Here is a 27,831-nt window from a genome sequence, read left to right as displayed (position 1 = left end):
AATGCATATAGTTCTATTTTAGATATCCCTACCTAAAAATTCTAGAGAATAATTTTTTAAAATCTAGACTTGAGTGCAAAAAAGAAAAAGAAACCATGTCTTTAATGATGTACTAACGTCACATTCACTTACTTAGAAATGTGACTTTCTTTCGTTGCCAAGACAGCAACAGTTGCTCTGGAAACCACACAAAAACAGGGATACTTAACTGAAACAAACTCCACTCACCTGCACAAAGATGCCCTTGCTCCTATACTCCTCGTGGAGGCACTGAGAGAAGAAATCTACAAAAGCCTGGGAGGGTGGTGGGAGTGAGAAGAAAACACACACATTACATCAATCTGCTTGATTTGTAGCCATGGAAACAAAAAATAATAAACTAGCCATTTAACACTATCATTTCTAATCATTCTTTTTCATTTCACATACAGAAGAGACCTTAAAAAAACATCAAAACCTCAAGTTGTTTTTAATCTGCCAATAAATGAAGTATCATATTACCAAACATAATATCCACATCAAATTTTGATTTAGCTGGAAGAGGCTCTTCTTATCCTTTTTTCTCCCCAAAAAATTACACAAAAAATTTTTTATGTTATATAATAAAGGATGCATTTCTTCTCTCTACTTGCCACTCAAACAGAAACAATATGAATTCTGTTAAACTCTGTTCTATGGGGATTTTGTTGTTGCTAAAATGAAAAGAGCAAGCATTCTCTTGATGTTTTGGGATGGCAGGATCCAAGAAATGTAGAGATGAATGTGACAGGCCATTTTCTTCTGATAACACAACCTTAAATCTATGTGTAAAATATAGTGTGCCATTCTTCAAATGTGGACTCAACCTCAGGCTTGAAATGCAAAGTATCAATAATGACTCTATAAGGGTCCTGATTAGTAATAGTCTTGTGTCCATGGAGCAGAACAGATAAGTTGGAATTCACCAATCCCTTCAAGAGACATGGCATCCATTTTAAACATGCCTACAGTATGTGCCAGAGATACAGAAAGCAAGTAGATTGCAGGGGTTGGGGGGTGGTGCCAAGTTTTTTCAAAAGATAGTAGTAACTGTTTTTTCAAGTGAAAAAGAAGGCAGATGTTTTGCTCTTTTCCTTCCCTGACATAGTGCACATTCTTACTGTACATTATACTTTGCTTATTTTTCCCTAAAAGCTTTAAACATCTAAATGGTCATTTTCCCTTCAGAGATGTAGTCCCACACTTCAACAGTGTATCTGAAGATGATGCTCCTGACCTGCAGGCAGTAGGAGATGCATTCTAAATTATATTCCTAGTAGTAATGTGAAGAGATGAATGGTAATGTTGTATGAAATTATGACATCTTACCAAGAGTTCTGGAAAATCCTTGTCTCACCCCCAAAGCAACAATGAATACCTATGAATTCTGGCTAATGTGGCAAAATATTCACACTCTCACCTAGTCTATCTTGTGCCTACTGTTGTACACTTATGTGCTGACTGGATGCCTTACTTCTATGCTGTGTGAAGTGGATTCATTTATCTATCAAATCTCTAAACTTAGTCATTAACATCATGGTCTAAACAACTGAGCTAACTGACCTAGGCCAGCTCTCTGTGGACAAGTATCACTTTTAAAATCAGTAAACTACTGGGAATTTAAAAAAAGCCATCTGTGGATGTGATATCCTGAGGTCCCATTTGTAAGTTTACACGCATCAGTATGTCTCCAGCTGTGGGTCTCCTAAAACTCATGTGGGGTATTTTCCCTCTCTTCTCAGGCCCCTGGAAAACTGCCAAGAGTATAACTTCAAGAAAATTAAATCCATGTTAATTTCTGAGGCTGAAAATGATTCCTCATCCTTACATGGAGAGGATTTACTAGAATATCGCTCACCTTGGTTGCAGAGTAGACAGTCAGCAACGGGATGGGAAGCATGCCAGAGGCAGATGAGATGTTCAGAATCACTCCTTTTGATCTAAAAGGGAAATGTACCAAGTAAAAGGAGTGAAATAATATACACAGTTGTTTGTGAATTACAGATGGAGATATTAATATATAATTATTTGAAACAGAATAACAGCTGTTTTTCTAACACATGTCTCTCCCTGCATTTCATCAGTGTGTGATCTGCCTGGTCAGTGAATGAGGCATAATTCAATCAACTAAAAATAGCTCTTCTTTATGATCAGCTTATGTCCCACTCTTAGAAATCCAGGCCGTGACCAGATCACATCTCCAGTCTCCTCAAGTTGATCTCTTCCCTCTGAGGTCTTTTCTGGTCCTTTCACTTAGAGATACTGTTATATTCCTTGCATGCACTTTTATTTTAGCACATCATCACGGATGATCTTGCTATAGTATTTAATCATGCTATGTCTATAAACATTTTTCCCCCTCAACAAAACGATAAGCTTCTGGACATAATAGCAAACACTCTGCACAGTAGTGAGCATGTAACAAACGGGTACTCAATAAAACCTTCTGGCAATGAGTGAATGGCTGTGTCCTGCCCTCCTACCTTCCCTGGGTTGTAGATACCTGGGCACCAAACCAACAATTGACTCTAAAACTAAGCAACTCTATGGTTTATCAAACTGTATACTTTTGCCAAAAGGCAAAGCTCAATTCCTACTGGAATTTTTAGAGACGACTGAAACTTAAAGGTCAGAAAGTTACCCTTAATTTCTTATTCTACAAGTAAATGAAAATTGCATTGAGAAAAGAAATGCTGTAAATATTAATATATCAGCTGTTAGGAAGCATATATAGGTTATGTAAGAGTGGGATTATAGTTTAGGAATGTCAGAATTACCATCCCTTCCCCTCAAATCCATTCTTCTCAGAGGGGTCCCCTTCTTCATCTAGTGCAACCTGACCCACCCACCTTCTTTCCTCTACATTAGATTCCTTTCCTCCAACCCAGTTTCTCATTGTTGTTTGTCTGAATTTACTTCCCCAAGGCCTATTTTTTTTCAGAATTAAAAAAGGAACCATGTAGACCCCTTTTATGCAAAATAATGAAGGAAACATGATTAAATGGCATCTAAGTTATTTTAGACATAAATCTGAAAAGAAATAATCCCCAAAGGTCACCCGCTCCATCTGCCAGCCTCTAGGCGAGATGCCACTTCAACCATCAAAGGGAAGTCTGGATCCTCGGCTTAATGTGTGTCACTGGAAACAAGTTGTTGTTTTTGTTTTTTTAAAACAGAAGTCCTTATTAGTAATACATACTTTCCTAAGCAACGAAATCCATTTACATTTTCATGATAGAAATCAAATTTAGAATTAAAAAATTTTACTAGGGTTTTGAAGAAAGTTGGAAATAAGTAGTCAATGGATTAATCACGTCATTCTTGTATTTTTTGTGTCTCTCTCAGAAATAGAAAAGCCTTTTCTTTTTTAATTGTAAGGTAACAGTTTGTATCGGGAGTTAGAACCCAATCTAAGAAAAGGTGAATTAGCAATGAATATCTAGTTATTTCATTTTATCTATATTTGTGAGCAATTCCTTTGATAAAAATGGAATAAAAGCTACTTTTGTTACAGAAGACTTTTAAAACCATATTAATTTATAATGTTTAAAGTACCTTATTCTTTTGGGGATGCTGAAAATGTTCTAAAATTAGATTGTGGTGACAGTTGCACAGCTCTGTGAATATACTAAAAACCACTAATGTATATACTTTAAATGGGTAGACTTTATAGTATATGAGATATATCTCAATAAGTCTATAAAAGTGGGAGAGAAATATATTTACAATATATTGGAATGGATCACCTTTAAGTTGAGAGCAGATACCAATCAATTGGAAGCAAAGAGAGCTATTGTATCTTATGCAACACAATATGCTTTCTGAGAAGTAACCCCAAATCCTGACAAGTTAACCCCCTCCTGCATCCCAAGCATCCTGGTAGGTGTGGGTAGTGTTTTATTTTAACCCTTTCTCATATAACCAGGAATTGCTATGTCTTCACTCTATGAGAGCAAGTTAAGTAAAAGCCACTTTGAAGTAGATGCAGAAGGTGATGTTTCCTACTGAACCTGTAGCCTGTCATTACTGGTTTTACCAGGTGGATTATATGCTCCGTTATACTCAAATTAGTTGGGGTGGTTATATGTGCCCTTGAACGAAAATCTTACATTTTTTATTTCATTCTCACAAACGAATGCAATTTAGAAGTCTTTAAAAGTTAAAGTTTAATGTTATCAAATACATTTTAAAAATTAAATCTTGACCTCATCAAAACAGACTCTTAAAACTTCACTCACCAAAGCAATGGTATCAATACAGGAAAAGATAATAAAGGCTTCTTTCCCATTTTCAAAAATAATACAGAACAATAATCCAATATGTCACACTTAAATGCAGTCATGCTCCTTGAGACAACCTACGATCTTTGTTTCTCAAGTATTCTACCCTGATTTCTAGGGGGTACAGCTACTTTGAATTAGTGAAAAGTCAGAATTTTAGGGTACTTTATGCAAACACAGTATTTGCACTCTAAAATGCATTCAAACAAATCTAAGACCAACAAAGAATAGAGTGAGAATGTACTAGACCTAAGTAAATAAAAGGATAGCATTTATAACTATGCCAAAATGACAGAGGGAAAATAGCCCCCCTACAAATCTCTGCCCTACCATCAAACACACATATTTGTCAAGCAAAAACCTTCCTCCCACGTCCACACACACGACAGCATACAAATCTCCTGCTCTTTCTTTCCAAGGATAATAATATTCAACTTAGTTTTCTCTGAATCATAAATAACACACTAGTCTAACCTGTCTTAATCCTTGTACTGTATACAGTATCTACTCTTTATGTAGAAATAGGGCTGAACATTTGGGACTGTGAGGCACAAAGGACTCGCCTTTAAAATCAACCGCATTGTCTAGCTCTAATCCTCCATCTAAGCAGAATTAGTGACGTCAAACCAGTTTCCATGGCACAGCCAGATTCCTGACAACTCTGTTATATCAAGCAGAAGGACAAAACGGGCTGTGCTTAATTGCACACAGAAACAAACATAAAACCAAACCCTGGTTAATCTCTCATTTTCTGGGGACTTGGGAACAATTCTAAGATTGAAAAGTACATTAGAAATTTTTGCTGAAGTTCTATAATGAAGACTCAGTTGCTCATACTTCAGCATATTTCCTAGTTTGTTATGACAAATATCCAAATAAACAAGTAATATTTTCCGTGATGCAACATTCTTAATTCATCATACTGCTTACTTGTTCACAGCCACACAATGGTGTCTCAGTGGTACAAATTATTGAGGATCTATTAAAACTAAAATACTGCAAAAAACAAAGCAGAAAACACCAATTGCTGACAGGAAAGCACTTTTTCATATAAACAAATTCTCTGTAATTACTAGTCTCACAAGCCAAACATCAAACTCACCCAGTTCTATCAAATTCAGTACCTTGCATTTATAGCTTCCTATAGCTATGCTCTCGGGTAGAATTCCTCAGACCTGTGAAATTCCCAGTAAGACACTCTTTAATTGCCACCTGGATAAAAAAAATTGCCAAGCCTTTCTTTTATAAATGCTCCACTATTCCATCAGACTGTTGCAGTACCCTTGTCCACACCTGTATAAAAATACCACTGTCGTAGAGGAAGTAATAGATCTTTGCAACAAGTCACTGATTTCTGCCGTCCTCAGGAACCTCATCACTGCCCCACACTGCAGGTGACAAGGGGTGGGACCAGGGGTTGGGGGGGGGGTGGTGCAGGGGGTTGGAATAAATGCTGCTGTGAAGACCTGGAGCCCCAGGGTCAATAATCCTAGTGTAGACAGCTAACTGTATACAGAGTTTGATGGCAGACAAAGGAGAATGTGCAAAAAAGACTCCACCCCAACTCTTCACATATTTCCACTTCTTATTAGGGAGTATATAAGCATGCTCTTGGAAGGTCATTACCCTTTTTTTTTAAAAAAGCTTAAACATAATACTGAAATTGGTATGGACAGTTCTCTAACAGACTCTCAAGAAGACTGAGAAACATATCAAAATAGAACTCTATGTCAGAAAAGAATCCTAGAACACAGGGGTTAGGTATATAATTAGAATCAGCAATTCAAATACTTATATTATACAAATATTGCTTTGTTGAAGAAAGTTTGCAAACATTTAGCACATGAAAGAGAATTACCTGCCCTAAAACACCATAACATGTCATAATTCCACCTTAAGCAATACAGTATGAAAGAGGCTATTTTTAGCTTTTCCATGGTTGTTATGGCAACCACCTCCTGGCTCCAGCTGTACACAATGTTTATAATTCCAGGGAAGTGAAAAGAGCAAATTTCCTCTATAATGTAATTATGCACTTTCTACTTCTATGGTAATAATACCTTAGTTTGATTATAGATGCTTGTTTAGTGATAGTCAGTTGGCCCTAGGCTATAGTTCTAGAGGGTTTGGAAAATCTCATACATCAGAGGTAGAATCAGTGAAAGGAAAACAACAACAAAGGATATTTATAAAGGACTCTGCTGTTACTCAATTGAGATACCAATCCCACGGGAACCAACCACAGGAAATATGCCATTTTGGGGCAGTATAGAGAGCAGGCTCTCATGAAACCACTTATAACGTGTAAATAAGAATGCTTTCAGGGTGGGTGTGGTGGCTTATGCCTGTAATCCCGGCACTCTGGGAGGCTGAAGCAGGAGGATTGCTTAAGGTCAGGAGTTCAAGACCAGCCTGAGTAACAGCAAGACCCTATCTCTACCAAAAATAGAAAAAATTAGCTGGGTGTAGTGGCATGCATCTGTAGTCCCAGTTACTTGGGAGGCTGAGGCAGGAGGATCAATTGAGCCCAGGAGTTTGAGGTTGCAGTGAGCTATGATGACACCACTATACTCTATTTGGGATGATGGAGTGAGACTCTCTCTTAAAAAAAAGCATGCCTTCAGATGATTTGTTAACTTGGGAGTTTTTCTTTCCTGTTGGGCACACAGCTAACATTTCTGGCCTCCCTTGCAGTTAGCTGTAGCCTCTGACTGACTGAGGCTACAACTCTTAGGACAATGAAATGTGGGCAGAAGGGACATACACCACTTCCAGGCTGGGCCATGAAACCTCTCCTAAAACCATCCTTACTCTCTCTTCCCTCATCTGCTAGCTGAATGCAGAGGAGAATGCCAAGACCCTAGAGAATGATAGAGCCCCCAGATGGCAGAAGCCTCAGAGCCCTGAATGACTAGGTAGAGATGTGAGGGAGAAATAAACCTTTATAGTGTTATGCCACTGAAATTTGGAAGTGGTCTGTTACAGCAGTTAGCCTCCACTGACTAATACACCTAGTAACTCCTTTAATTCAAGTGCAGATAGATGTTCCTTCTTCTCCTAACTAAAAGTACTGATTTATAAAATCTACGTACATTTCTTACTTGTTCTTAGCAAGTACACCCCACAATGCCAGGTTCAGTACATGGCTTCTTATGGCTTTCCACCAGATCATTCCTCAACCACACCTTAAAATCAACTTGCTTTCTTAAAAGGTAAGGATCCAATTCATTGTCTGTATGCTCCATGATAAACTTTTCTCAGTGAATGTCTGTTGAATAAATGGATTCTCTCCTTTGCATCATATGTCTAATGCCCTTGCTGTAATAATGGCTGCCAGGTTGACAGAGATACTGGTGAAGTTCCTAGCTCCTTCCATTTGTATTATTTACTAACTGTGTAGCTTCATAGTACTCTATGTCTTTGGGCCTCAGTTTTTTCATGTCAAATACGGAAGGTTATTTTCAATTAATTTAAAGTACTAGATTTCTATTGCTCTTTGAATCCAATACTTTATGCTCTGCAAAATGATTTCACAACTATTATCTCTTTTGATAGGGTTTTTACCAACACAATTAAAAATTCCTCTTACAGTACCTCTGTGGTTTTTAACTATTTCTTTTTTAAAGGATGGATGTACTATCCTGAATTAATACCATGTCACCTGCAGTCATCAAAACTAGAATTAAGGTGGTGGCCCAAATTTTCATCCCTACTGGGTTCTACTTTGCCCCAACTCTGCTATCTTCTAGGGTTCTGGTTTGACCACTGCCATTTCCATATCTTACCTTCAGAGGCCCACTCCCACCATCAACCAACATCAAGCAGTTTGAAGGTTTTAAAGGGCGATGTTACTAAATAAACCAATTAAAATCTACAAAATAGCTTGAAGCTCTGACTCGGGGGGATGGGTGGGACATGGGCAATATATATAACCTGAACTTTTGTACCCCCATAATAAGCTGAAATTAAAAAAAAAATCTACAAAATAGTGCAAACAAAATTACAAAGAGCCTTGCTGAGAAACAGTTTCTTAACCAGTCTCTGTAGATGCTCAACAAATAGATTCCTAAACCTCAGTTTCCTCATCTGTACAATGGTGAGAGGCTATCGAAGATAAATGAGTCAACACATACTAAGTTCCTGGTACACAGTATGTACTAAATAAACATAAACTGTAATCCCTGCCTAGAGCTGGTCATAGCGGTTTCTTAACAGAAGTAGGGCCCTCAGGTCTTCCCTTGTCAAAACTGTGATTCCTCTGAGTCTCTTCCAAACTCAAAGCTATTTTGCAGATGAAGGATGACTATGAAACTCTAAATTTGGAAATCATCAAGCTAGTTCAAGATGCAAGCACAACTTTCAGCAGGTTAGCAGGTTTTCTTTGAAGGTCTAGATATCATTCAGGTTTTCCCAAGGAAGAAACAGAGCTTAATTACAATTTTACACTTCATTATATTTCAAATAAATAGAACTCTACAACATATTTCTCAATAACAAATGAAGACATCCTGCATATCTTAGTAGAACCCAATTCAATCCGGAACACAGATGGGACCAGTGGACATCACCTTTTCCTCCAAGGATTAGTCTGATATCTTGTAATCACTTTATAACATGCCTAAGTTCCTCACACATCCATTCTCCCAATAAGAACTGAAAACCTGAGGATGGGGGTCTTGCTTCACGAAATTTCACTGATTTTGGATGTGAGACGATACAGCTTTAAGAAGGTATTCCCGGGAATATCCCAGGAACTCTATCTGCCCCCTCAGAATAGCAGGCAATTGAGTTAGTGACGGTGACTCAGGCAGGCTTTTTAATCCTGAGCTAAAGGAACCACTACAACCCTAGAGAGGGAAATAAAAAGGGAATCGAGTGGAAAAGGCCTCCACCACCGATGACTCATGCTCCACTGTGTGACTCGCCTGGCACATCCCTCTGTGGCTAAGACATGGAGGCTTGGTTCATTAGTCACTTCAGTGAATTTTTCAAAGAAAGGATTTTCCCTATAAATAATAATGAGCTCTGCCTTTACAGTGTTTGTGTGTAAGTCTGTGACTCACCTTTCTACCATGCCAGGCAGCACCAATCGTGTCATCTGCAAGAGAGAAAACAAAACATTCACGATGGCCGAGGATGCAGGCAACAGACAAAGGTGAAGAAAATCCACCCACACAAAAAAGAAGAGAATCACGAAACCACTCACGACCCGCACAGACAGCAGTTTATTTTATATACTCTATATAATGTGGCCGTGTCAAGAGTGCATAAAAAGGAATCAGATGAAATTACTGGAGGTAACACTCGAAATACTTTCAGTGAACTTGGCTAAAATTAGTCTTGTCCGAAATGTAATACTGGCACAGGGATCTTCAAATAACGAAGGGTGAAATCTACATCTCCCAAAATGCATTCGCAGAAAAGGACATATGTTATCACAAGAAATATCCTGTCTACCAAGACTAGGTAAGCTTTCTAATTTCAAGAGCCCAAATAATCTTTTCTAATCAAAAAAAGCCTTTAGAAGAACACCATAAAGCGATGTGTTGGTAAATATTAAATGTATCTTATCATTCATTTATCTTGCTGGTCTAGCTAGTTTGAGTAAAACTCATCCTTAAAGAGAATTAAGGTTACTGTGATCTCTAGTAACCAACAATGAAAAAGTGACACCTATATTTTTTAAGGACTTCATAATTATTAACTAATACATATAATGAGACAAGCTGCTTCTAAACTCTGTTTTGAGATATTATTAACCAAGAAAAGTCCAATGGGCTTAGTCAAGATCACATTATAGCTAAGTACTGAGGTTGGAACATGAATTCCTGACTCCTAGATATCATCAGTTCCGTAAGAAACAGATGCTGTTTTGGAATAATAAGGTTTGAATGCATTCCAAGCATAGAAATTTTAATCTTTCTATCTTGAATAATACTATGTATTAAATAAAATAGTATTCTGATGAGAAGAGAATTTTTTTTCCTGGAAATATTTTGAAAAAAGAAAATGCCATCCAGACTTTACCGAGGTAAATTTTGCCATGTGGACATCCAAACCAGATGTCAACTCCAGAGCTGTCACGTTATTTTCAGTAAAAACATGAGTTCAAGCGGACACTGTGGCATAAAAGATAGGCTGACACACTGCCAACTTCGAAACAAAGAAGTATCTTCAACGTGTAGGGAAATCATTTCAACAGAAGTATCTGGATTTGGCCAAATCTTCCAGCCCAGATAAAAAAAGAGAAACCATAAGAGAGAGTTTGGCCTAAAGCATTCCATATCGCCTTCCTTCTTACATACAAGTGTGTGTTTTTCCATATTAAACTCACCTTCATAGAGTGATGGGGCAGAGATTGCCAACTGTTCTCCAATATTCCTTCCTTCCTTAATACATAGTAGTTGATTTTCAGTTGGACATATGGCCTCTTCCCCACCCCCAGTGCCCCCCATAAAAACACTTTTTCTATGACCCATCATGCAGCTGCATGAAGCTCTATGACCACGTTCTATCTAATAAGATGTGAAGAGAAGTAATACATATGCAACTTCTTGGTCGTCACCTTAAAAGGGGGAACAATCTATGTTTTCTCTTTCATCTTTTCTTCTTCTTGGTGGCTAGAACATGGATGTGATGGAAGGAGCCAAACCAGCCATCTTGGAACCCAAGATGAAAGCCACGTGCAAACGGTGGCAGAGCAGTGAGATGAAGGAGGGCAGGATCTCTAATGACTGCAGGGCTACTATGCCAGACCTTGATTACATACCAAGCTTTTTATCTGAGAGGGAAATAAATTTCTATTTTGGTTAACCCACTACTTTGTCTCTGTTACAGAAGCTAAACCAATATTCTAACTAATACGATTGACTATTTGTGTTGATAAAGACTGACCAATGTAATCATTTTAAGACTTAAAAGAAAAAAAAAAAATCCCCAAAGCAAACTCAATCAGAAACTATGCCAAAGCCCAAATAACCTTGATATTTTATTGTTTTTGCAACATGGTCTTATCTTTCTTCTTTCTAGGTTTGCTTGACCCAATTCAAAATATGCCCCCTGGTTTCAAATCCAACTTTAAGAACCAAGTCAAAGAAAAAGCTGATTTCAGAGTTTGTGCTTTCAACAGGCACCTTTTCTCTTCTTCTTAAATAAAATAACTCTTCAAATTTGCTTACATATTTCTTAAGATTTCTCTTTTCATAAAAGCACACAGTAATTGTCCAATATATAGCTATTGGATGTTTAAGGTAAGTGTGGTATGTAGCCAGGCCAAAGTTCTATTATACTTACTAGTGGTATGACCTTGACTTAGTTCCTTATCCTCCTCCATAGAGTCCTTATGTATAAATGAAGAAGGTGTCCACATTACAGGTTATTATATTCTGAATCTCAAGTGCAGTAATATACATAATGGACTTAGCATAGAGCACATCATGGAGAAGATTCTGAAGGGAAATCAGTGCCCCTTACGGTCAGCCTGCACTACCCTTTTAGGATGCAGCAGCACTAAGTATCCAGGCCTGCCTTTCAGCATGGTGTGCCCAAGACAGTGTAGAGCCAAAAACAGTGACACACTTTGAGGTCATCCAGTTTGACTCGCACATGAAGTTTCTGGACAGTTGTGTCAATATTTTAAAATACCTCAGTTAATATCTTCTTGGGGTAATAAAATTGTTCTATTATAAAATTAGACTATAACGACCATTATATAACTGTAAATTTACTTAAAAATCATTGAATTGTACACTTAAAACAAATGAACTTTACAATATGTAAATTATTCCTCAATAAAGCCATTTAAAAACACCCAAATAATCACATGGATAAGAATTAAGGAACCAGAATCACAAAATACATTTGATGTCACTTCTATCAAACCCCAGAGATAAAAGAGCACTCAAAATGCTCTATGCTTTATGCTCTATTGCCTGGAGCAACATGTCGTAATAAAGAGTCATTCTTCTGTTCGGTTGAGGCCATGTTATCTGCCAGAACCCGGGAGGGTGGTGAGAGCATACCATCTAGAACAGATATACAAATAAATCATTACAAGACAATGCTGTGTGTGGAAAAGAAGACACTGATGCTTAGGAGAAAGCCCATTTATGTCTGGGGAGTCAGGTAGAGCTTCACAGATTATGTTTCAGTTAAGTTCTGAAAGAATAAATAAAAGTTTACGAGGCAGAAAAGAAATTTCAGTAGAAGAAATAGAATGCAAAAAGGCAAACAGCTGTGAGAAACCACAATGTATGTTATAGAATTGATGCATTTTTAAAAACTTTGCTGGATGAACGAGTTAAACATATAAAAAAGTAAAAAGTATGTGCCTCCTGTTACATACCTCATGCAACTAGCATTTACATACAGTACTACATCATAGACAGCTTCTCATGCTAGTACAAACAGATGTACACTGGGCATGTTAACAGTGGTAGGGTATTTTATTGCAAAGGATAGATTACATGAATTAACAGTATTTAAAAACATTTTTTTATTTAATACATTTCATCAGGGGACCATAATGCTTAACTATTGTTACAAAGAGGTCCCCAAGCATTTTGTGAAGAGGAGCTATTATTCAGTTCCTCAAAGCCCTGAGATCACCAGAAACAGAATGAGGAAAGAGACTGGTAATAAAAATGTCCTTACCCAGGAGAGACAGAGAGAGAGAGAGAGAGAGAGAGAGGGGGGGGGGGGGGAGTGTGTGTGTGTGTGTGTGTGTGTGAGCACAGACACACTTGTATTAAGGAAATGAGATTTGTTAACTGCAGCTAAGTGGAGTCCAGAAGGGGTAGCCACTCCCCATTGAGCTCTCCTAAATAGGTTCTCTTAAATTTTTAGTTGGAATATTGAAGAAATATAAATGCACATATCGGAAGCTAGTTTTTCCCTTTCACCACGTGCATGTTATATATTAAATGTCTCCTTTCTGAATGGTAAAAATTATCCAGACAATGATCAGAGACCAAAGAAAACTCCATAAAATGTAATCATACTTATAAAATTATATGATTAGCATGTTAAGCATTAAATGTTTTCTTGATGGCCTTTTATATATGGATATGTTTAAAATATATTCTTTATACATGTGACTTAAAACTCAAAAAGTTTCAATAATGTAACACAAGGGAAGAAACACTACTTCAGATGTCTGGCTATTAAAAGAGCAGAGATACTTGTTGAATACTCAATGACCAAATGATCCATCAGCAAAGACACAATCTTCTCATGTAAAAGTTAAATTCTTTCTTACAGCTCATTGATTTCCCTTTTTAAATTCTGACTCTAAATTATTTCTCCTTGTCATAAAATGTAACTTTTTTTTAATCTGTCACATATTAACAATGAAAAGCCTAAGAAAAGTTCATCTGAAATCTACATACATTTATAACATTGATTGTCTTCGCCTATATTGAATTTATCATTCCTTCTAATCAGACTGTAAGTCACAATAAATTCAATTTCAAGCCTTCTTTGCTTGGGTATGTATATATAAACTGGTCTTAATATTCTATGCATAAGTAGAGGCTTCATTATGTTCACATCAAATTAAATTATCTTTAACACCAAATTTAACACAGGATATTTTAACTAAGCTATTAGTAGTCTCATTTGTATGCATCGATTGGTATCTTGATATCTGGTTATTTATACCAACATACCAAGCATCTCTGTGAAATCTCCCTATCTAACTGAACTCTATTTCACAGCTCACAAGCTGTTTCTGGAGTTAACTCAATGCTAATTTTAGGCCATCTGCAGGTGATAATTGCTGTACCAGGAAATTTTTTGTTCCTCTTAACATAATTCTAAAATAAAGCTACCATAACTTGTAAGTTCAGTGGTTAGGAATATTAGATTAGTGGTAAACATTAATTCGAGACTAGTTTTCTTCCATGTTGAGATTATTTCCAAAAGTATACAACAATTTTAATTTAATTCTTTCCTAAGAAGTAGATAAAAGTTGCAGCAATATTACTTCTACAACAATAAGAGCTTCAAATCCTTGTGGGAAAAGTATTTCTTATATATATATATTTATATATGTGTGTGTGTGTGTATATATGTATATTTTTAGTGACAGTTTCACTAATATTCACCATAAAAAAGTCCTAGATGCCTAAAGTCTAAGGAGGACTGGTCAATATATGTCACACCATGCTTAGATAATATGTTACTTTATATACAAGCTAGCCATAAAGTATACAAATATATAAACAAAAGTCTTGATGACAGCTCAATTTAGAATTCTTCCAGGGGATACCACATATTCAATTTCAAGAGTGAAATATCTACTGGTATTTACTAGAACAGCTATGTATATTCTGGCTGGGAAATAAATAAGAGGCCCATTTAGCACATGCAAAATCAAAATTAGTATTAATAGAGCATTTAGTTGAGATACATAACTCAAAAATACATTGGCTGGCCTAGAAACTCCTTGAAAATGTTACATTAAAATGTAACCATCTGTGGGTAGGATTAAAAATGATTTATTTTCTTCTTAGTGCTCACATATATTTCTCATATTTTTGGCAACAATCTCACATTGCTTTTACAATTCGAAAAGCTCCCATAATCTTATTTCTACAAAAAACCCCAAAAAACCTAACGTGAGTATAATTTTTTCTCTTTTACTTCTGTAGCATCAGTATTTAATAGTTTGTAGAAAGAACTTTATTTTACACCCAGGAACCAATGTAGATTCTCCCACTCATTAGGTTAATATAAAAATGATCTATACTAAAACAAACTAATTATTTTTGTATAATGCAACCTCTGGCATTTGGTCATTTTTTGAAGAGAATAGTACAAAGAAAACATTACTACATAATGTTTGAAAAGATAACCAAAGATGCAAATGAAAAGATTACATTAAAATTTAAGATGGTTTGATAAAATAACAAGTATTAATATTATCACCTGTATCACCATTTTATATATAAGTAGAGAATAAAGTGTAACAACTTGCCCTAGAATCCAGGGAAAGCCCCAACAATACAGGCTATTCATACACAGAATTGGAACACCACAAAGAGCCATTTTGCCTACCTCTGTCCTGCCTCTACCCCAAAGAAACCTGCTTACAGTAAACAGGATCCGAATTCAAGTAACTGAAAATGAACCCACACAACTTAGAAGGAAACAATTTCTAAAATGCAAATACCTTAAACGAGTTTTTCAACTGTAGTCATTAGCAATAATCTTTCAAAAATCACAGTATAACAGTGAAAAGAATTACAGAAAGCAACAACGTTATACAATGCCTATTTTGCAGAAATTATTATAGATGGTAACTCCATTGGAAGTCATACTAGAATGTCACAGCACACATTTCCTGTGGCAAACTATATAATTTGAGCTCTGTAGTACTGAGAACACAACTTAATTAGAAATTCTTAGAATTTCACCTGTATAGCTAACAGAATATTTAGTGCACAGAGGGTGGAAAGCTTAATTAGATAAAGTTTTTAGAGTGGTTTGAGATCTCCAATTTTTATTTGATTTTCCTTTCTATTAATGTTAACTCTTTATGGAAGTTAAGAGTCCTTCTAGCCATTTTCCCCACCCATTATTCAATGTGAAATACAACCCCATACCACAAAAAACAAAGTTTTTCCTTTTGTAATAAATTCTGGTTTGATCTACATTAAAATAATTTAACAAAAGAGAAAGAAAAGAACTTTCTACAACAGAGAGCTGCCTGCTGATTAATAATAATGAAGCTAAAGCCAAAATTTAGAAACTCTAAACAAAAATTTTAAAAAAGAGAGCATATACCATTACACATTGTTTTTCCAAGTTTAACATACTATAGTATGATAAGTAATAGCTTAGCTTACAGTACTTATATTTTTCCAAAATAAGCTGATTTCTCAAAAATGACTGGTTTGGGCAGAAAATAATCCTTAAAGTTCTCAAAGAGATTTTTACATTTTCACCCATATATAAGGTATTTCTCCTCTAAACTAGCTTCACTTTGAGCTGGAAAGAATCTTAAAACCAATCTATAACTATTTCCTCATTTTCAAAAGAAGAAAACCATGGAAAGAGTGGGGCTGTCATGCAGTTTGGCAAAACCATCATCTTGTAGTTACGTCTGAAGCAGCCCGTTGCTATGAGGCTTTAATGTACCCAATAAATTGGAAATTTTTAAGAGCATAATAATAGCTGATTTCAAAATGGATTAAAAGATTTTAGACATTAACTTGGAATGTCTTCATCTAGAAGAGCCCTGGGTGGGGATCACTAGTGAGGATCATACACTTCTACCCACAATTTATTAATTTCCTAATGCTGTTAACTTAAATTCTTGGGGCAGGGTGCTGGGATGCATTCTAAGCATAATCCCTCAATTAAATACAATTATTAATAGATTGCTGAACAGAGATTATTCTTATGGATTTTCAAATTAATAAAGGGCTCCCCCTACTGGTACCATGTCACATGCCAGAGGCAAATCCATATAAGAAAAAGAAAACAAATGTTTCTGTGCTTTTCATCCACCTGTCTCTCCACTCAAACATTTATCATCTACTCCAAGACACAGCATTAGGCACTTCTGGTTAAGTGAGATAGTATTAGGAAAACAAATGAGCTTTTCAAAAGCATGCAAAGGGCCTCATACTCTGATTTCAGAGAATCACAGGGGTAGAAGATACTATAGTCTGAATGTTTGTGGTCCCCCCCATTCATATGCTGAAATCTAATGCCCAATGCAATGGTATTAAGAGGTGGGGCATTTGGAAGACGATTACATCACAAAGGCTCCACCCTCATGAATAGGATTATCAATCTTAAAAAACAGGCTTAAGAGAGCTTGCCTGCCCCTTCTTCTGCCATGAAACAACACAGCAAGAAGGTGCCATCTTTGAGGAACGGGGCCTTCACCAAATACCGAATCTGCTGAAGCACTGATCTTGGACTTCTCAGCCTCAGAACTGTTAGAAATAAGTTTCTGTTCTTCATAAGCTACCCAGTCTAAGGTATTTTGTTACAGTAGCCCAAACAGACCAAGAAGAGATTGATTTAGTCAATGCTATTCTAATCCCTCACCTTTGCCAAGCAGTTCGAGTAGACTGAACACCTGGAGTCCCCTGGAACAGGGGAACTCTAACTCAAATGCCTAAAAGGTCCAGGCAGGGAACGTAAATTAGGGAGATAAACAATAGGGCCTAGTGGGAATGCAGTGATCTGGAGAGTTGCAGGCCTAACTGCTTATCATATTCAGAAGCTACTCAGCTGTAGTCACTTGTTGCCATGTAGTAGTTCAGGTCAGTGTTGTCCAATTTTCAGATATTTCCTAAGAGAAGCTAGAAATCTGGGTGTGAAATTTCCTAATTTTGAAAACTGAGCTGCCAGAATATGTCGATAGGCCTATGTGGCCAACAGATCATTGCTTTGCAACCTCTGTCCCAGAATCAGAAAGGGAACTCTCCTACCCATTCCACTTCTGGCAGATCCAAAGATTAGGAAGTTCTCACAATTTACTTCAGTGTATATATCAACTGAGCCAAGTTCAACCTTCTAGGGCCACATATAACCAGTGTGATCCTTATTCCCAAATAACTTGAATTTTCAGTTTTTAAAATTCATTCATTTATTTCTTCAAAAAACATTTGTTGTACACCTGACATGTGAGCCCCAGGGATAGGATAAAGCAGGAAAGGAAAAGGACATGGTACCAACCCTCATAGAGGCTCGAAAGTGAAAGACAGACTCAATCTAACAGAGACTGTAAACTAAAATCGAAATGCTCAGTGAAGGGAAGACAGGCAGTGTGCATTGCAACTACATGAATGAGAGACCTAATCCAGTCTGGAGGGGTCATGAAGACTCCCTACCCAGCCCCACCCCTAATAAAACATGGTTTCAAGTCCCCACCTTGGTTGAATATCTGATGAAGGAAAAACTAAATTACAACTAACTGCCTACTTGAGATTCCTCTCCCCCATCCCCCTTATAAAGTGAACAAAACTCAATGCTATTTCGCTATAAATGGAAGTTGTTACATTTTACTTTGGGCCACACTCCCAACCATTTCCTTCTCTGCTCTAAGGAAGTTAATAAGGAAGGTCAAAACACCCCTACTATTTGTCAGAAAGGCCAGGATATATCCTAAGAGGTGCCGCTGTAGGCAGGGCCATTCTCTAGCTTTTAGCTTATTCACCAAACCCAGTAGCAGCTTCAGAGTTCAGTATCATTTGCAGGAGTGGTTTTCGAACTCTTGCGTAGGGGCTGCAGGCAGCTCAGCTAATATTGTTTGGGCAGTGCTCATGTGAAAAGGAGTGAAGAGTCCATGGTCTCTTGAGGTCCAAAAATTATGATTAAAGGAATCAAAGAACAGCCTGGCCCAGAGAGGGAAGGCAACCCCAAATTTGCTAGGTGTTAAAACAAGTGATCTCAAATCAGAAACAAACAGTACAAGTAAGATCTATTTTAGAACTTGTCTTTGGACTGATGTGAAAATCAGTATACAACCTGTTTGAAATTAGACCTATATTTGCTTATCTCTGGAATTGTGGTACTTCTCCAATTTTCCATGGTTTCTCTAACAGTAATCAATACCAATTCAACTATTTCATTAGGAAACTCTCTATTTTGGGATGGAAATCCCTCCAGGCATAAAACTGGAACTGTTTTAGAAAAGTGTGGTTCAATATCTTGAGTTTGTCTCTACACTCCACCATTTCTGGTGTGAAGATCATCGCTTTTGATGAAAAATAAGACTTAGATTTTAGTCACAGAGCATCTGTAATCATAAGAAGAAAACCCTGTCTACAAGAACTTCTCTTATAGTTGAGGCTGATCTACCTGCCATATTGATCACCTAAAAAGAATTTCTACACCATTTAACTTCTCTGCAGGGAACAAGAACAAGACTAAATTTATTCCTGAAGGATTTGAGAGCAAAACTGGAAAAGCAGGCAACAAGGCTTCAAAAACATCCCTGGTAAAGGGAAAGCCCAGTTAAGTAAGCCACTGAGAGAAAGAAATAAACCCAAAATATTGGGTAAGGTTAAAAAGTGAAACAATCAAATGGAACTGGAGAGGTAAATGACCTGGAAGAGCTGTTTATGATTAAACATCAGGGCTAGCCCGGGCGTGGTGGCTCACACCTGTAATCCTAGCACTCTGGGAGGCCAAGGTGGGAGGATTGCTTGAGCTCAGGGGTTTGAGACCATCTTGAGCAAGAGTGAGACCCTGTCTCTACCAAAAATAGAAAAAAAACCAGCTGCGTATTGTGGTGCATGCCTGCGGTCCCAGCTACCCGGAAGGCTGAGGCAGGAGGATCTCTTGATCCCAAGAGTTTGAGGTTGCAGTGAGCTACGATGATGCCACTGTACTCTACTCAGGGCAAGAGAGTGAGACTCTATCTCAACAACAAAAACAAAAAAAGCCAAGGAAACTGAACAACCCTCCTCACAACCACCCCCACAATTTAAAAAAAAAAAAAAAAAAGGGAAGACTGTTTCTCAACATCTACAAACCAATGAAATTGAAAATGCTTATCTTTCTCTCTCTCCTCATATATCCATGTATATATGATTATAAACTATTTATTAAATGTATATAGAGAAGTGACTGGAAAGGAATACATTTTAAAAAATCGGGGAATATTTTTGGGGAATAAAATTGGGGAATATTTCTTCCCCAATATTCCTCTGGACCACATCACCACCACTTATCTGGCAGTGACCTGTAATTCCTTTGGTCTCAGGATATTTCACTTTTATCATTCTTCTACTGGAATGTGGGACTTATACGATTTTTATAATCATCTGACCTACTAATCTAGGACAGGAATAAGTGGACCTGAAGGCATGTAAAGCCAGGACATTCAAAGCTCAGGGCACAGCACAGACTTATAATAAGAAGCAGGGCCCTACCCAGCAAACATCTCCCAATTTGGGGTACAAGCTCAAACCTTCAAGGGCAAGCTGACTTTACCAGTCTCTCCTTAGCCTGTCCTATCATGTGGTTTGGTGAAAAGATAAAACTTGGACCAACATTGATGGTGAGAAGAGGTCTTTTGTATATAAGACTTTTTCAGTGACTTCATTGTGGCATTGGGCTGCAGACATCCATGCCCTAGTTCCCCTGATGTCCAGCCACCATAAAACCTTCTAAGATTTGGTAGCAAGACCAGTTTCATCTTTTTTTAAGTTACCCTAAGGCTCCAATCAGCCGTTGCTACTGAAAATGTGGTCCTGGCCCTGGGAACATAACACAGTCAACTAAAGAACAATTGGCACAATTCATCCAAATATACTGCAGGGCAAATCACAGCGGCACCAAAGAGCCCTAAACCTGGGAGCATCACACACAGAAGGTAGAAGGCCTTTCTCTCAGTATGAATAATATAAAAACACATACCATACAACACATATTGCCATGTCACTCTCCCACTAGAACTGTCTTTCTAAAACACAGATTAGATCACACTTTACCTCTACTTGAAGGCTTTCTACGGCTCTCCATCCTTTGGAGCCCAGCACCCAAGGTCCTGTACAATCAGGCCCTAATTCCTCTTCTTGCCTGCCGGTTAGTCACTGCACATTGCTTGCCCCACTGCTCCACTCAAACCATTTGCGTAGCTGAAGCATCACTAGTCAAGTGTGTTCAGAGATGACAACTACACTGATCCTGCCTATAGTACAACAAAAACTAATTGGCTATCCCCCAGATGGTATTACTTCCATGATCCATTTATTCTCTAAGTCGAGAGTTTTGAATTGTTTTTCTATTAAAAGTGCACATCACAAAGGTACAGGAAAATTCAGTTTCATATTAAAGATAAATTAAGAGATGATTATTTGGCTTAATGAAGAAATATTTTAAATAGCAATCTCCCTTAATACTTTAAAAATGTGATTTAGTTTGGAAGAAAAAAAGCTTACGTACAAAAATTTGAAGCACATATCCAGTTCTTCTGCCAATGATCCTTCCTATCAATATGGCTCACAAGTGTTTAATAAATTACCGTTTGTCTCAACTAACTCATTTCATAGGAACACATGCGTATGACAATGTGAAAAAAGAAAGGAGGAGGAGGAAGAATGAAGACGTGGGAGAAGCACTTTATAATTTGTCAAGATATTAGGAATGATACCTCATTTTTGTTTCATCATTTTTTTTTAAAAAAACTGAAAGATACTCTATGGTGCTTTTGGATTTGTGCTGTTTTATTCACACCTTCCCTTTTGCACTATTTGGTCTTTGCGCAGGGGCATGATGTGAGGACCACTGCACACGCTGATCTGTGCTCAGGTGCTGCTTGAAGGATGCAGTCTGTGGCCATGGAGCACAGCAGGCTGACTGATTCTCACAGATTAAGGGCAGGACCGTGGCCTTTTATCATTCGTATTCTGTAGACTGCCAACCAAAAATGCATGTTTGAGGAGACAGAGGGGGCCACTGTTTTACACCATAAGAGTAAAAAAAAAAAAAAAACCACAAAGGTGCAGACAAGCAGGAAGTTATAAGAGAAAATACTAATGGATCTAGAGTAAAAACCTTACACAGTTTTTCTGACATAAGAGTGAAAATTATCAGGAGACTAATTTTAGCTAGTATTAATAATCCTATAAAATAAAATCGAAACACTTGAACATATTTTATCATTAAGTCAGTACAATATATTATGAAACACATGCACATTGATTTAACACTCATTAGTTTCAAGCATTTGGCCAAATGTACCAGCAAAGATATATCAAAATAACAGTACATATCGGTCATTTCAAATGGCAAAAATCATAAAATATGTAAATTGTAGGCTAGAAGTGATATTAATTTTGATCAAAAAACTTTGCTCGCTAAAAAATAAAGTCATAGTTGCAAATGTTTACTAAAAATGTTTATGAGTCCTGAGTTTAACAACATTTTGAGAGGCCTTACTATATGATCTGGGCACTATTCTAAGAGCTTTACACACATTACCTTGTTTAATACCTCACAACTCTGTGAGGCAAAGAGAACTATCATCCTCAATTAACAAACGAAAAGCTGAAGTACATAGGTTAATTTTCACAAGGTCCAATATAACTAGTAAATGGTAGAGTTATCTAATTAATGTGAAGCCTCATATGGATTATTGAAGAATAATTGCATTTCTATAAATATGCTAATAAAATACCTTTGAAACTATACAGATATATTCACATTAACCATGTTTTAAAAGCATCAATGTTGTGCATGTGGGTCTTGCTGCACGGTTCCACTTGTACCTCGTTTACCTCACTTAAACTGAAACTTCCATGACAAAAAAACTTGGTTAATACAACAAAGGAAAAGATACAGTAGGAGTGATTATTTGTTTTACAAAATTGTCATTTTATAATATAATTCATTTGAAGTACCTTTAAGTAGCAAGCTACCAAATGTTGTTTGTCTTCTAAAATTGAATTAGCACTTTGAAACCACATATATGTCACACAGGCATATGTGTATACACAGCCATACATGAAAAATCGGGCAAGGCGTAAGATTGTGTTCTTGGATTTGAAATAAACACGTAAGGGTTATTTATAGTTTCTCTCAGGAGATGAAAACACAAGCAAAATTTTTCTTTAAACGTTCACAATAGAGAAAAAGACCACAATGCCATAAAGTGAAAATTAATAATTAAGTTCTTATTTATATTTATCTGGTCAATTATAATAGTTTTGAGTTAAACTTATTTTTTGATTTCCTTAAATAAACTAGTATGTATGAGTAACTGAAAATGGATTTCGCTTTCTATAGGTATGCTCAAATTTAAAGTATCTGACACTACCCGTGGGAATTCTGTCTTAGGCAATATTTTTCACTGCTCTGGTATGTATGATCAAGGTATGGTATCTTTTCTGTAGTTATTGTTAAAATATAAGAAAAAATGGTGTGAAGATGCTCATGTTTGCTATGTATTCTTTCTTTTGGCAGATGCTGACTGTGTTGTCTTTGGTTGGCATATAAAGTTATACGGCTATAAAGCATGCTTATCAACTAGCAACTAGACTAGTTATTATGTGTGGCTTTCAAAACTCACCCTCGTTACTTTATAGTCCCATAGTCCCCATACAATGCTTCATCACAACATTTACCAACTCAAATGTATCACAGGGGAGATAATATAATTTCTCAGCGATGAATAACATGTAGATGAAATCTTTGTAAAAATCCATCTCCAGCTTAAGGTGGTTTTTGTAGTCCCTGTGCCTACCACAGTGTTTGCATATAGAAGGCATTTAATAACTGTTCAGTTTTTAAAAAGCAAAATAATACAGACACTGTTTGGTGCTCAGTTCTTTCTACTTTCTGAGGACATAAGTAAATAGACCACTGGAATGCATACACACATCTAAACAAGAGTAGACTGAAGTGAACAAGCTGATTATGTCAGTGTTTTTATATAGAAAGAACCAAAAGAGGATGGCATATTTATAAAGAAGCTGCTTACCTTACAAACAGAAAGAACATTAATATTTATCAGTTTCTTGATGGTCTGTAAAAAAATTAATAATTTTATATAGATTTTATCACGAAAGTGACCCTATTAGATATATACTTAAGTAATCTAGAGATGCACTGAAAGTCTCCCCAGATATTACAGAGACCTTGCAAAATGACAAGTTGAGGTGGAGAGGCAGATTTTATTTTACTCTCAGTGTTACAGCATTTTTCTAACAAGAGTAAATACGCAAAACCCAAGGTATATATGAAAGTAAAACCTGGAAGGAAAAAGACACATTAAATCTAAAATAAACAGAACACTTTGCAATTTCCTCTCTGCTAATATGGAGAATAGAAATTCTTGAACCTAAGATTTTCTATAATTTAAAAAAATTTACATAGTCCTTCAATGATATGCTTTTCTAGTTTTTGGTAAAGGATTATGCACACAGCAAGGATGTAGCTTTCATTTTGGTAGAGCTGGTTTACCTGAATCAACCACGTTGCTATATATTAACATATCTGCAATTTTTAAATTGATGTTTAGAATCATATTACTTAAAGTAGAGCTGTTTTGCTATAATACAAATCAAAATGAGAATAAAACTAAAGGTATTATTGAACCTGGCACTGTATAAATGAGATGGTAAATATTTTCTCATTCAATCCTTCTAACATCCCTATTTGCCTATTTTATGAGCAAGGAAACTGAGACTAAGTATGGTTAGGATCATCCCCAGGGCTACTCAGGTAGTAAGTAGAAAAGTCAGGGTGTGAACCTCAGGCAGTTGGCATCTAGGGCTCACAGTCTGAATCATTATACCATGTTGTCTCTCCATGACCTGCATATATTATTTTTCCTACCATAATATACAAAGAAAGACTTACATTGTCCAAGTCAGGAATGTCCAGAAAGTATTCAGGATACTCATATGACATTCCCACGTTGTTCACTGAAATAGGATAAGATCATTAGCTGACTAATATGTGTATATTTTAAAGATTTGTTGAAATAATAGCATTAAAGATACTGAGGCTAAAATGATACATACAATTATATAAAATACCATTAAAGATACTGAGGCTAAAATGATACATACAATTATATAAAATACCATTTATAGCTGGAGTGACCTTTTCCATACCTTTCTATCTAAAATCTATCCATCCTTAAAAGTCCAGTTCAGGCTGGGCGCGGTGGCTCACGCCTGTAATCCTAGCACTCTGGGAGGCCAAGGTGGGTGGATCGCTCAAGGTCAGGAGTTCAAGACCAGCCTGAGCAAGAGCGAGACCCCATCTCTACTAAAAATAGAAAGAAATTATCTGGCCAACTAAAATATATATATATAAAAAATTAGCCGGGCATGGTGGCGCATGCCTGTAGTCCCAGCTACTCGGGAGGCTGAGGCAGTAGGATCGCTTAAGCCCAGGAGTTTGAGGTTGCTGTGAGCTAGGCTGACGCCACGGCACTCACTCTAGACCGGGCAACACAGCGAGACTCTTGTCTCAAAAAAAAAAAAAAAAAAAAAGTCCAGTTCAAATGTCTCTTCTTTCCTTAAGTCTTTCTGTACCTATCATCCAACCCTGACGAAAGAACTTATACTTGCCTCTCACTTTTCATAGCCCCTTGGGATATGTGTATTCTACCTCTGTAATAAGTCATTTGTAGATATTGCTGTAGATCTTAAATTTTCATAGTGTACTAGAAAGAGCAGAGATAACTGTGGCATAGGAGACTCGAAACTTGAGTTCTAGTTATAATTATTTTCAGAAAATGCATGAATTGGGACAGGTCATGTACAATAAGCATCTCAGTTTGTTCATATCTAAAATGAAAACTCATTTAATCATTCAACAAATATTTACTATACACTTTTGGGCAAGACATGCTAGGAACCAAAAGAAGCAGGGAAAAAAAAAAAGTTTTGGCATCATAACATATAATTTAGTAGGAGGAGAAAGGCACTCAACAAAAAGAATCAAACAATTTCATTCCAGTGCAGAGTGCCTGGGGAGCCCATCTCTGAAAAGCCTGGCTTCATCTGGGAAGCGAGAGAAGGCATCTTTCTGGTGGCCGAAAGAGTGGGTCACACTAAATGTCTTTAAGAAACCATCTATCAAAAGTTGAGATAATGTCTTAGCTTTCCTTACACCCTGCCATTCGCAATCACCTAAGTTTGGGGCTATAAGACAATTGACAAGATATGAATTTATATATAATTAAGTATGCAACTTTAATACTCAAATATCCTATGGCTTTCCCTAGCCCTGGAAAGACAAAGACAAACTTAGAATAAAGAACGTCTGTAGGAATCAAAAAATAAATAAAATATCTTGGAATTTAACTAAATAAATAACTCATGAAATGTATTATCTATCTAGCTAGCTAGCTACATTTAATTGTCACAAACAGCCCTATTAGGTAGTTCCTATTATTATTTCCCTTTACATATTAGGAAACTGAAGTTCAAAGCAGTTAAATAACTTGCCCAAAGTCATAGAGCAAAGCAGGCCAGGATTCAAACTCAGGAAATTTGACTTCAGAGGCTAGGCTCTTAACCACTACATTAAAGCATTCATATGCCTTCATCTAGTAGTCAACTCAGAAAATCAGTAATAATTGGATAATAAACAGAAATCTGATAGCAACATTTAATAAAATTGTGAAGTATTTTTAAAAAGAGAGGTTTTGGATGCAAAAAGATAATGAAATTATGATCTGTCTGCTAAGGCTTATAAGGAATTGTGCTAGATTAACCTGATAGTAGTAATAGCAACTTTTGAATAGACTAACAAAATTAATAGTTCAAAGAACTCAATAAGGGCTCTAAATTTAACTGCAAGCCAGTCACTTGAGGCTCTGAGTCTCAAGATTCTACTTGCAAAATTCAGTCAGGATGCCTTGATCAATACCACTGAAATCTGTCTGACAATATGTAAGCAAAGAACAATGCCAAAGCAAACTGTATTTAATTAGTACTCATGCTTATCTGAATAGGGATAGTATCTAAACATAATTAATAACTGCAGGTCCAAATCCATTTTTACTTTATTCAATAGGTTCTCCATCCACCAGGGGTCCTAAGAATCAATACTATGAAAAAATCTGTTAACAACTAAGCCAAAACTAGTTGAAGGTAAAGCTTTATGTTCATTTGACTTTGCTTTAGCTACTACAGAATTATAAAGGATGAATAATTTATTTAGAGTATAACTAAGAGAAATGGAACACTCAAAATACCTGCTAAAATGTTGCATATAAACAAAATATTCTTTACAAAGTCAGTTTAAGATAACAGAATCCTCGAAGAAAGGCTTTGCCAAATTATAACATTCTTCAGGATTAAAAAAAAAAAATCCGTCACGTACAGCAAATTCTATCTCCCTCCACTCTTCCATATTTAGGAAACTTACTTACTTTCTTCAGATTTCTTTCTAGCCCATGGAAGTATTAATGCTATATTTTAAAATGCTAAGGAAAATTGAACAGTATAATTATAAATTTTTTAAAGTCCAGATTTGGTTTTAATAAAAACAAAAATCTGAGAACTTGGTAAGCAGCAGTTGTAATCTTAACACGTACAAGTACAAAGTTAAGCTAAGAAAGTCCACAAATAACTAAGCAAGCAGCAGTGTTATTCTGGTGAAGGCTGTATTAACAATACAGAGTCTTCAGATCTGTCTGCTAATTGAGCAAAGAAAAGCTATCAAAGCTATCTATTCACACAATGGAAATGTGAACATCTATTTAACATAGCTCTATAAGAAAACATGTTCAACTAGAAAGCTTCTGTACAGCCACGGAAACAATCAACAAAGCAAAGAGACAACCTGTTGAATGGGAAAACATTTGCAAATTATTCATCTGACAAGAGACTAATATTCAGAAAATCAAGAATTCAAACAACACAATAGTAAGAAATCAAATATTCCCATTAAAAAGTGAGCAAAGGAAATGAATAGACATTTCTCAAGACATACTAATAGCCAACAGGTATATGAAAAAATGCTCAACATTACTAATCATCAGGGAAATGCAAATCAAAACCACAATGAGATATCATTTTAACCCAGTCAGAACAGCTATTATCAAAAA

The 27,831-nt window shown here is 36.5% G+C and overlaps 1 protein-coding gene across 1 annotated transcript in view; it reads right to left on the bottom strand.

Moving 5' to 3' along the window:
• The window catches only part of HSD17B12 (hydroxysteroid 17-beta dehydrogenase 12), a 147,127-nt gene that overhangs the window by 14,229 nt on the left and 105,067 nt on the right, over positions 1-27,831 (bottom strand). Inside the window, exons 5-9 of the mRNA XM_045557851.1 lie at positions 24,624-24,688; positions 23,743-23,787; positions 9,362-9,396; positions 1,877-1,958; positions 229-294 (exon numbers count right to left, since the gene is read on the bottom strand). Of these exons, the coding sequence (XP_045413807.1) occupies positions 229-294; positions 1,877-1,958; positions 9,362-9,396; positions 23,743-23,787; positions 24,624-24,688 (293 nt within the window). The remainder of the gene's footprint in view (positions 1-228; positions 295-1,876; positions 1,959-9,361; positions 9,397-23,742; positions 23,788-24,623; positions 24,689-27,831) is intronic.

This window comes from Lemur catta, chromosome 7 (genome assembly GCF_020740605.2).
Source record: "Lemur catta isolate mLemCat1 chromosome 7, mLemCat1.pri, whole genome shotgun sequence".
Taxonomy (NCBI): Eukaryota; Metazoa; Chordata; class Mammalia; order Primates; family Lemuridae; genus Lemur; species Lemur catta.
This window is presented reverse-complemented; position numbering and strand designations above follow the sequence as displayed.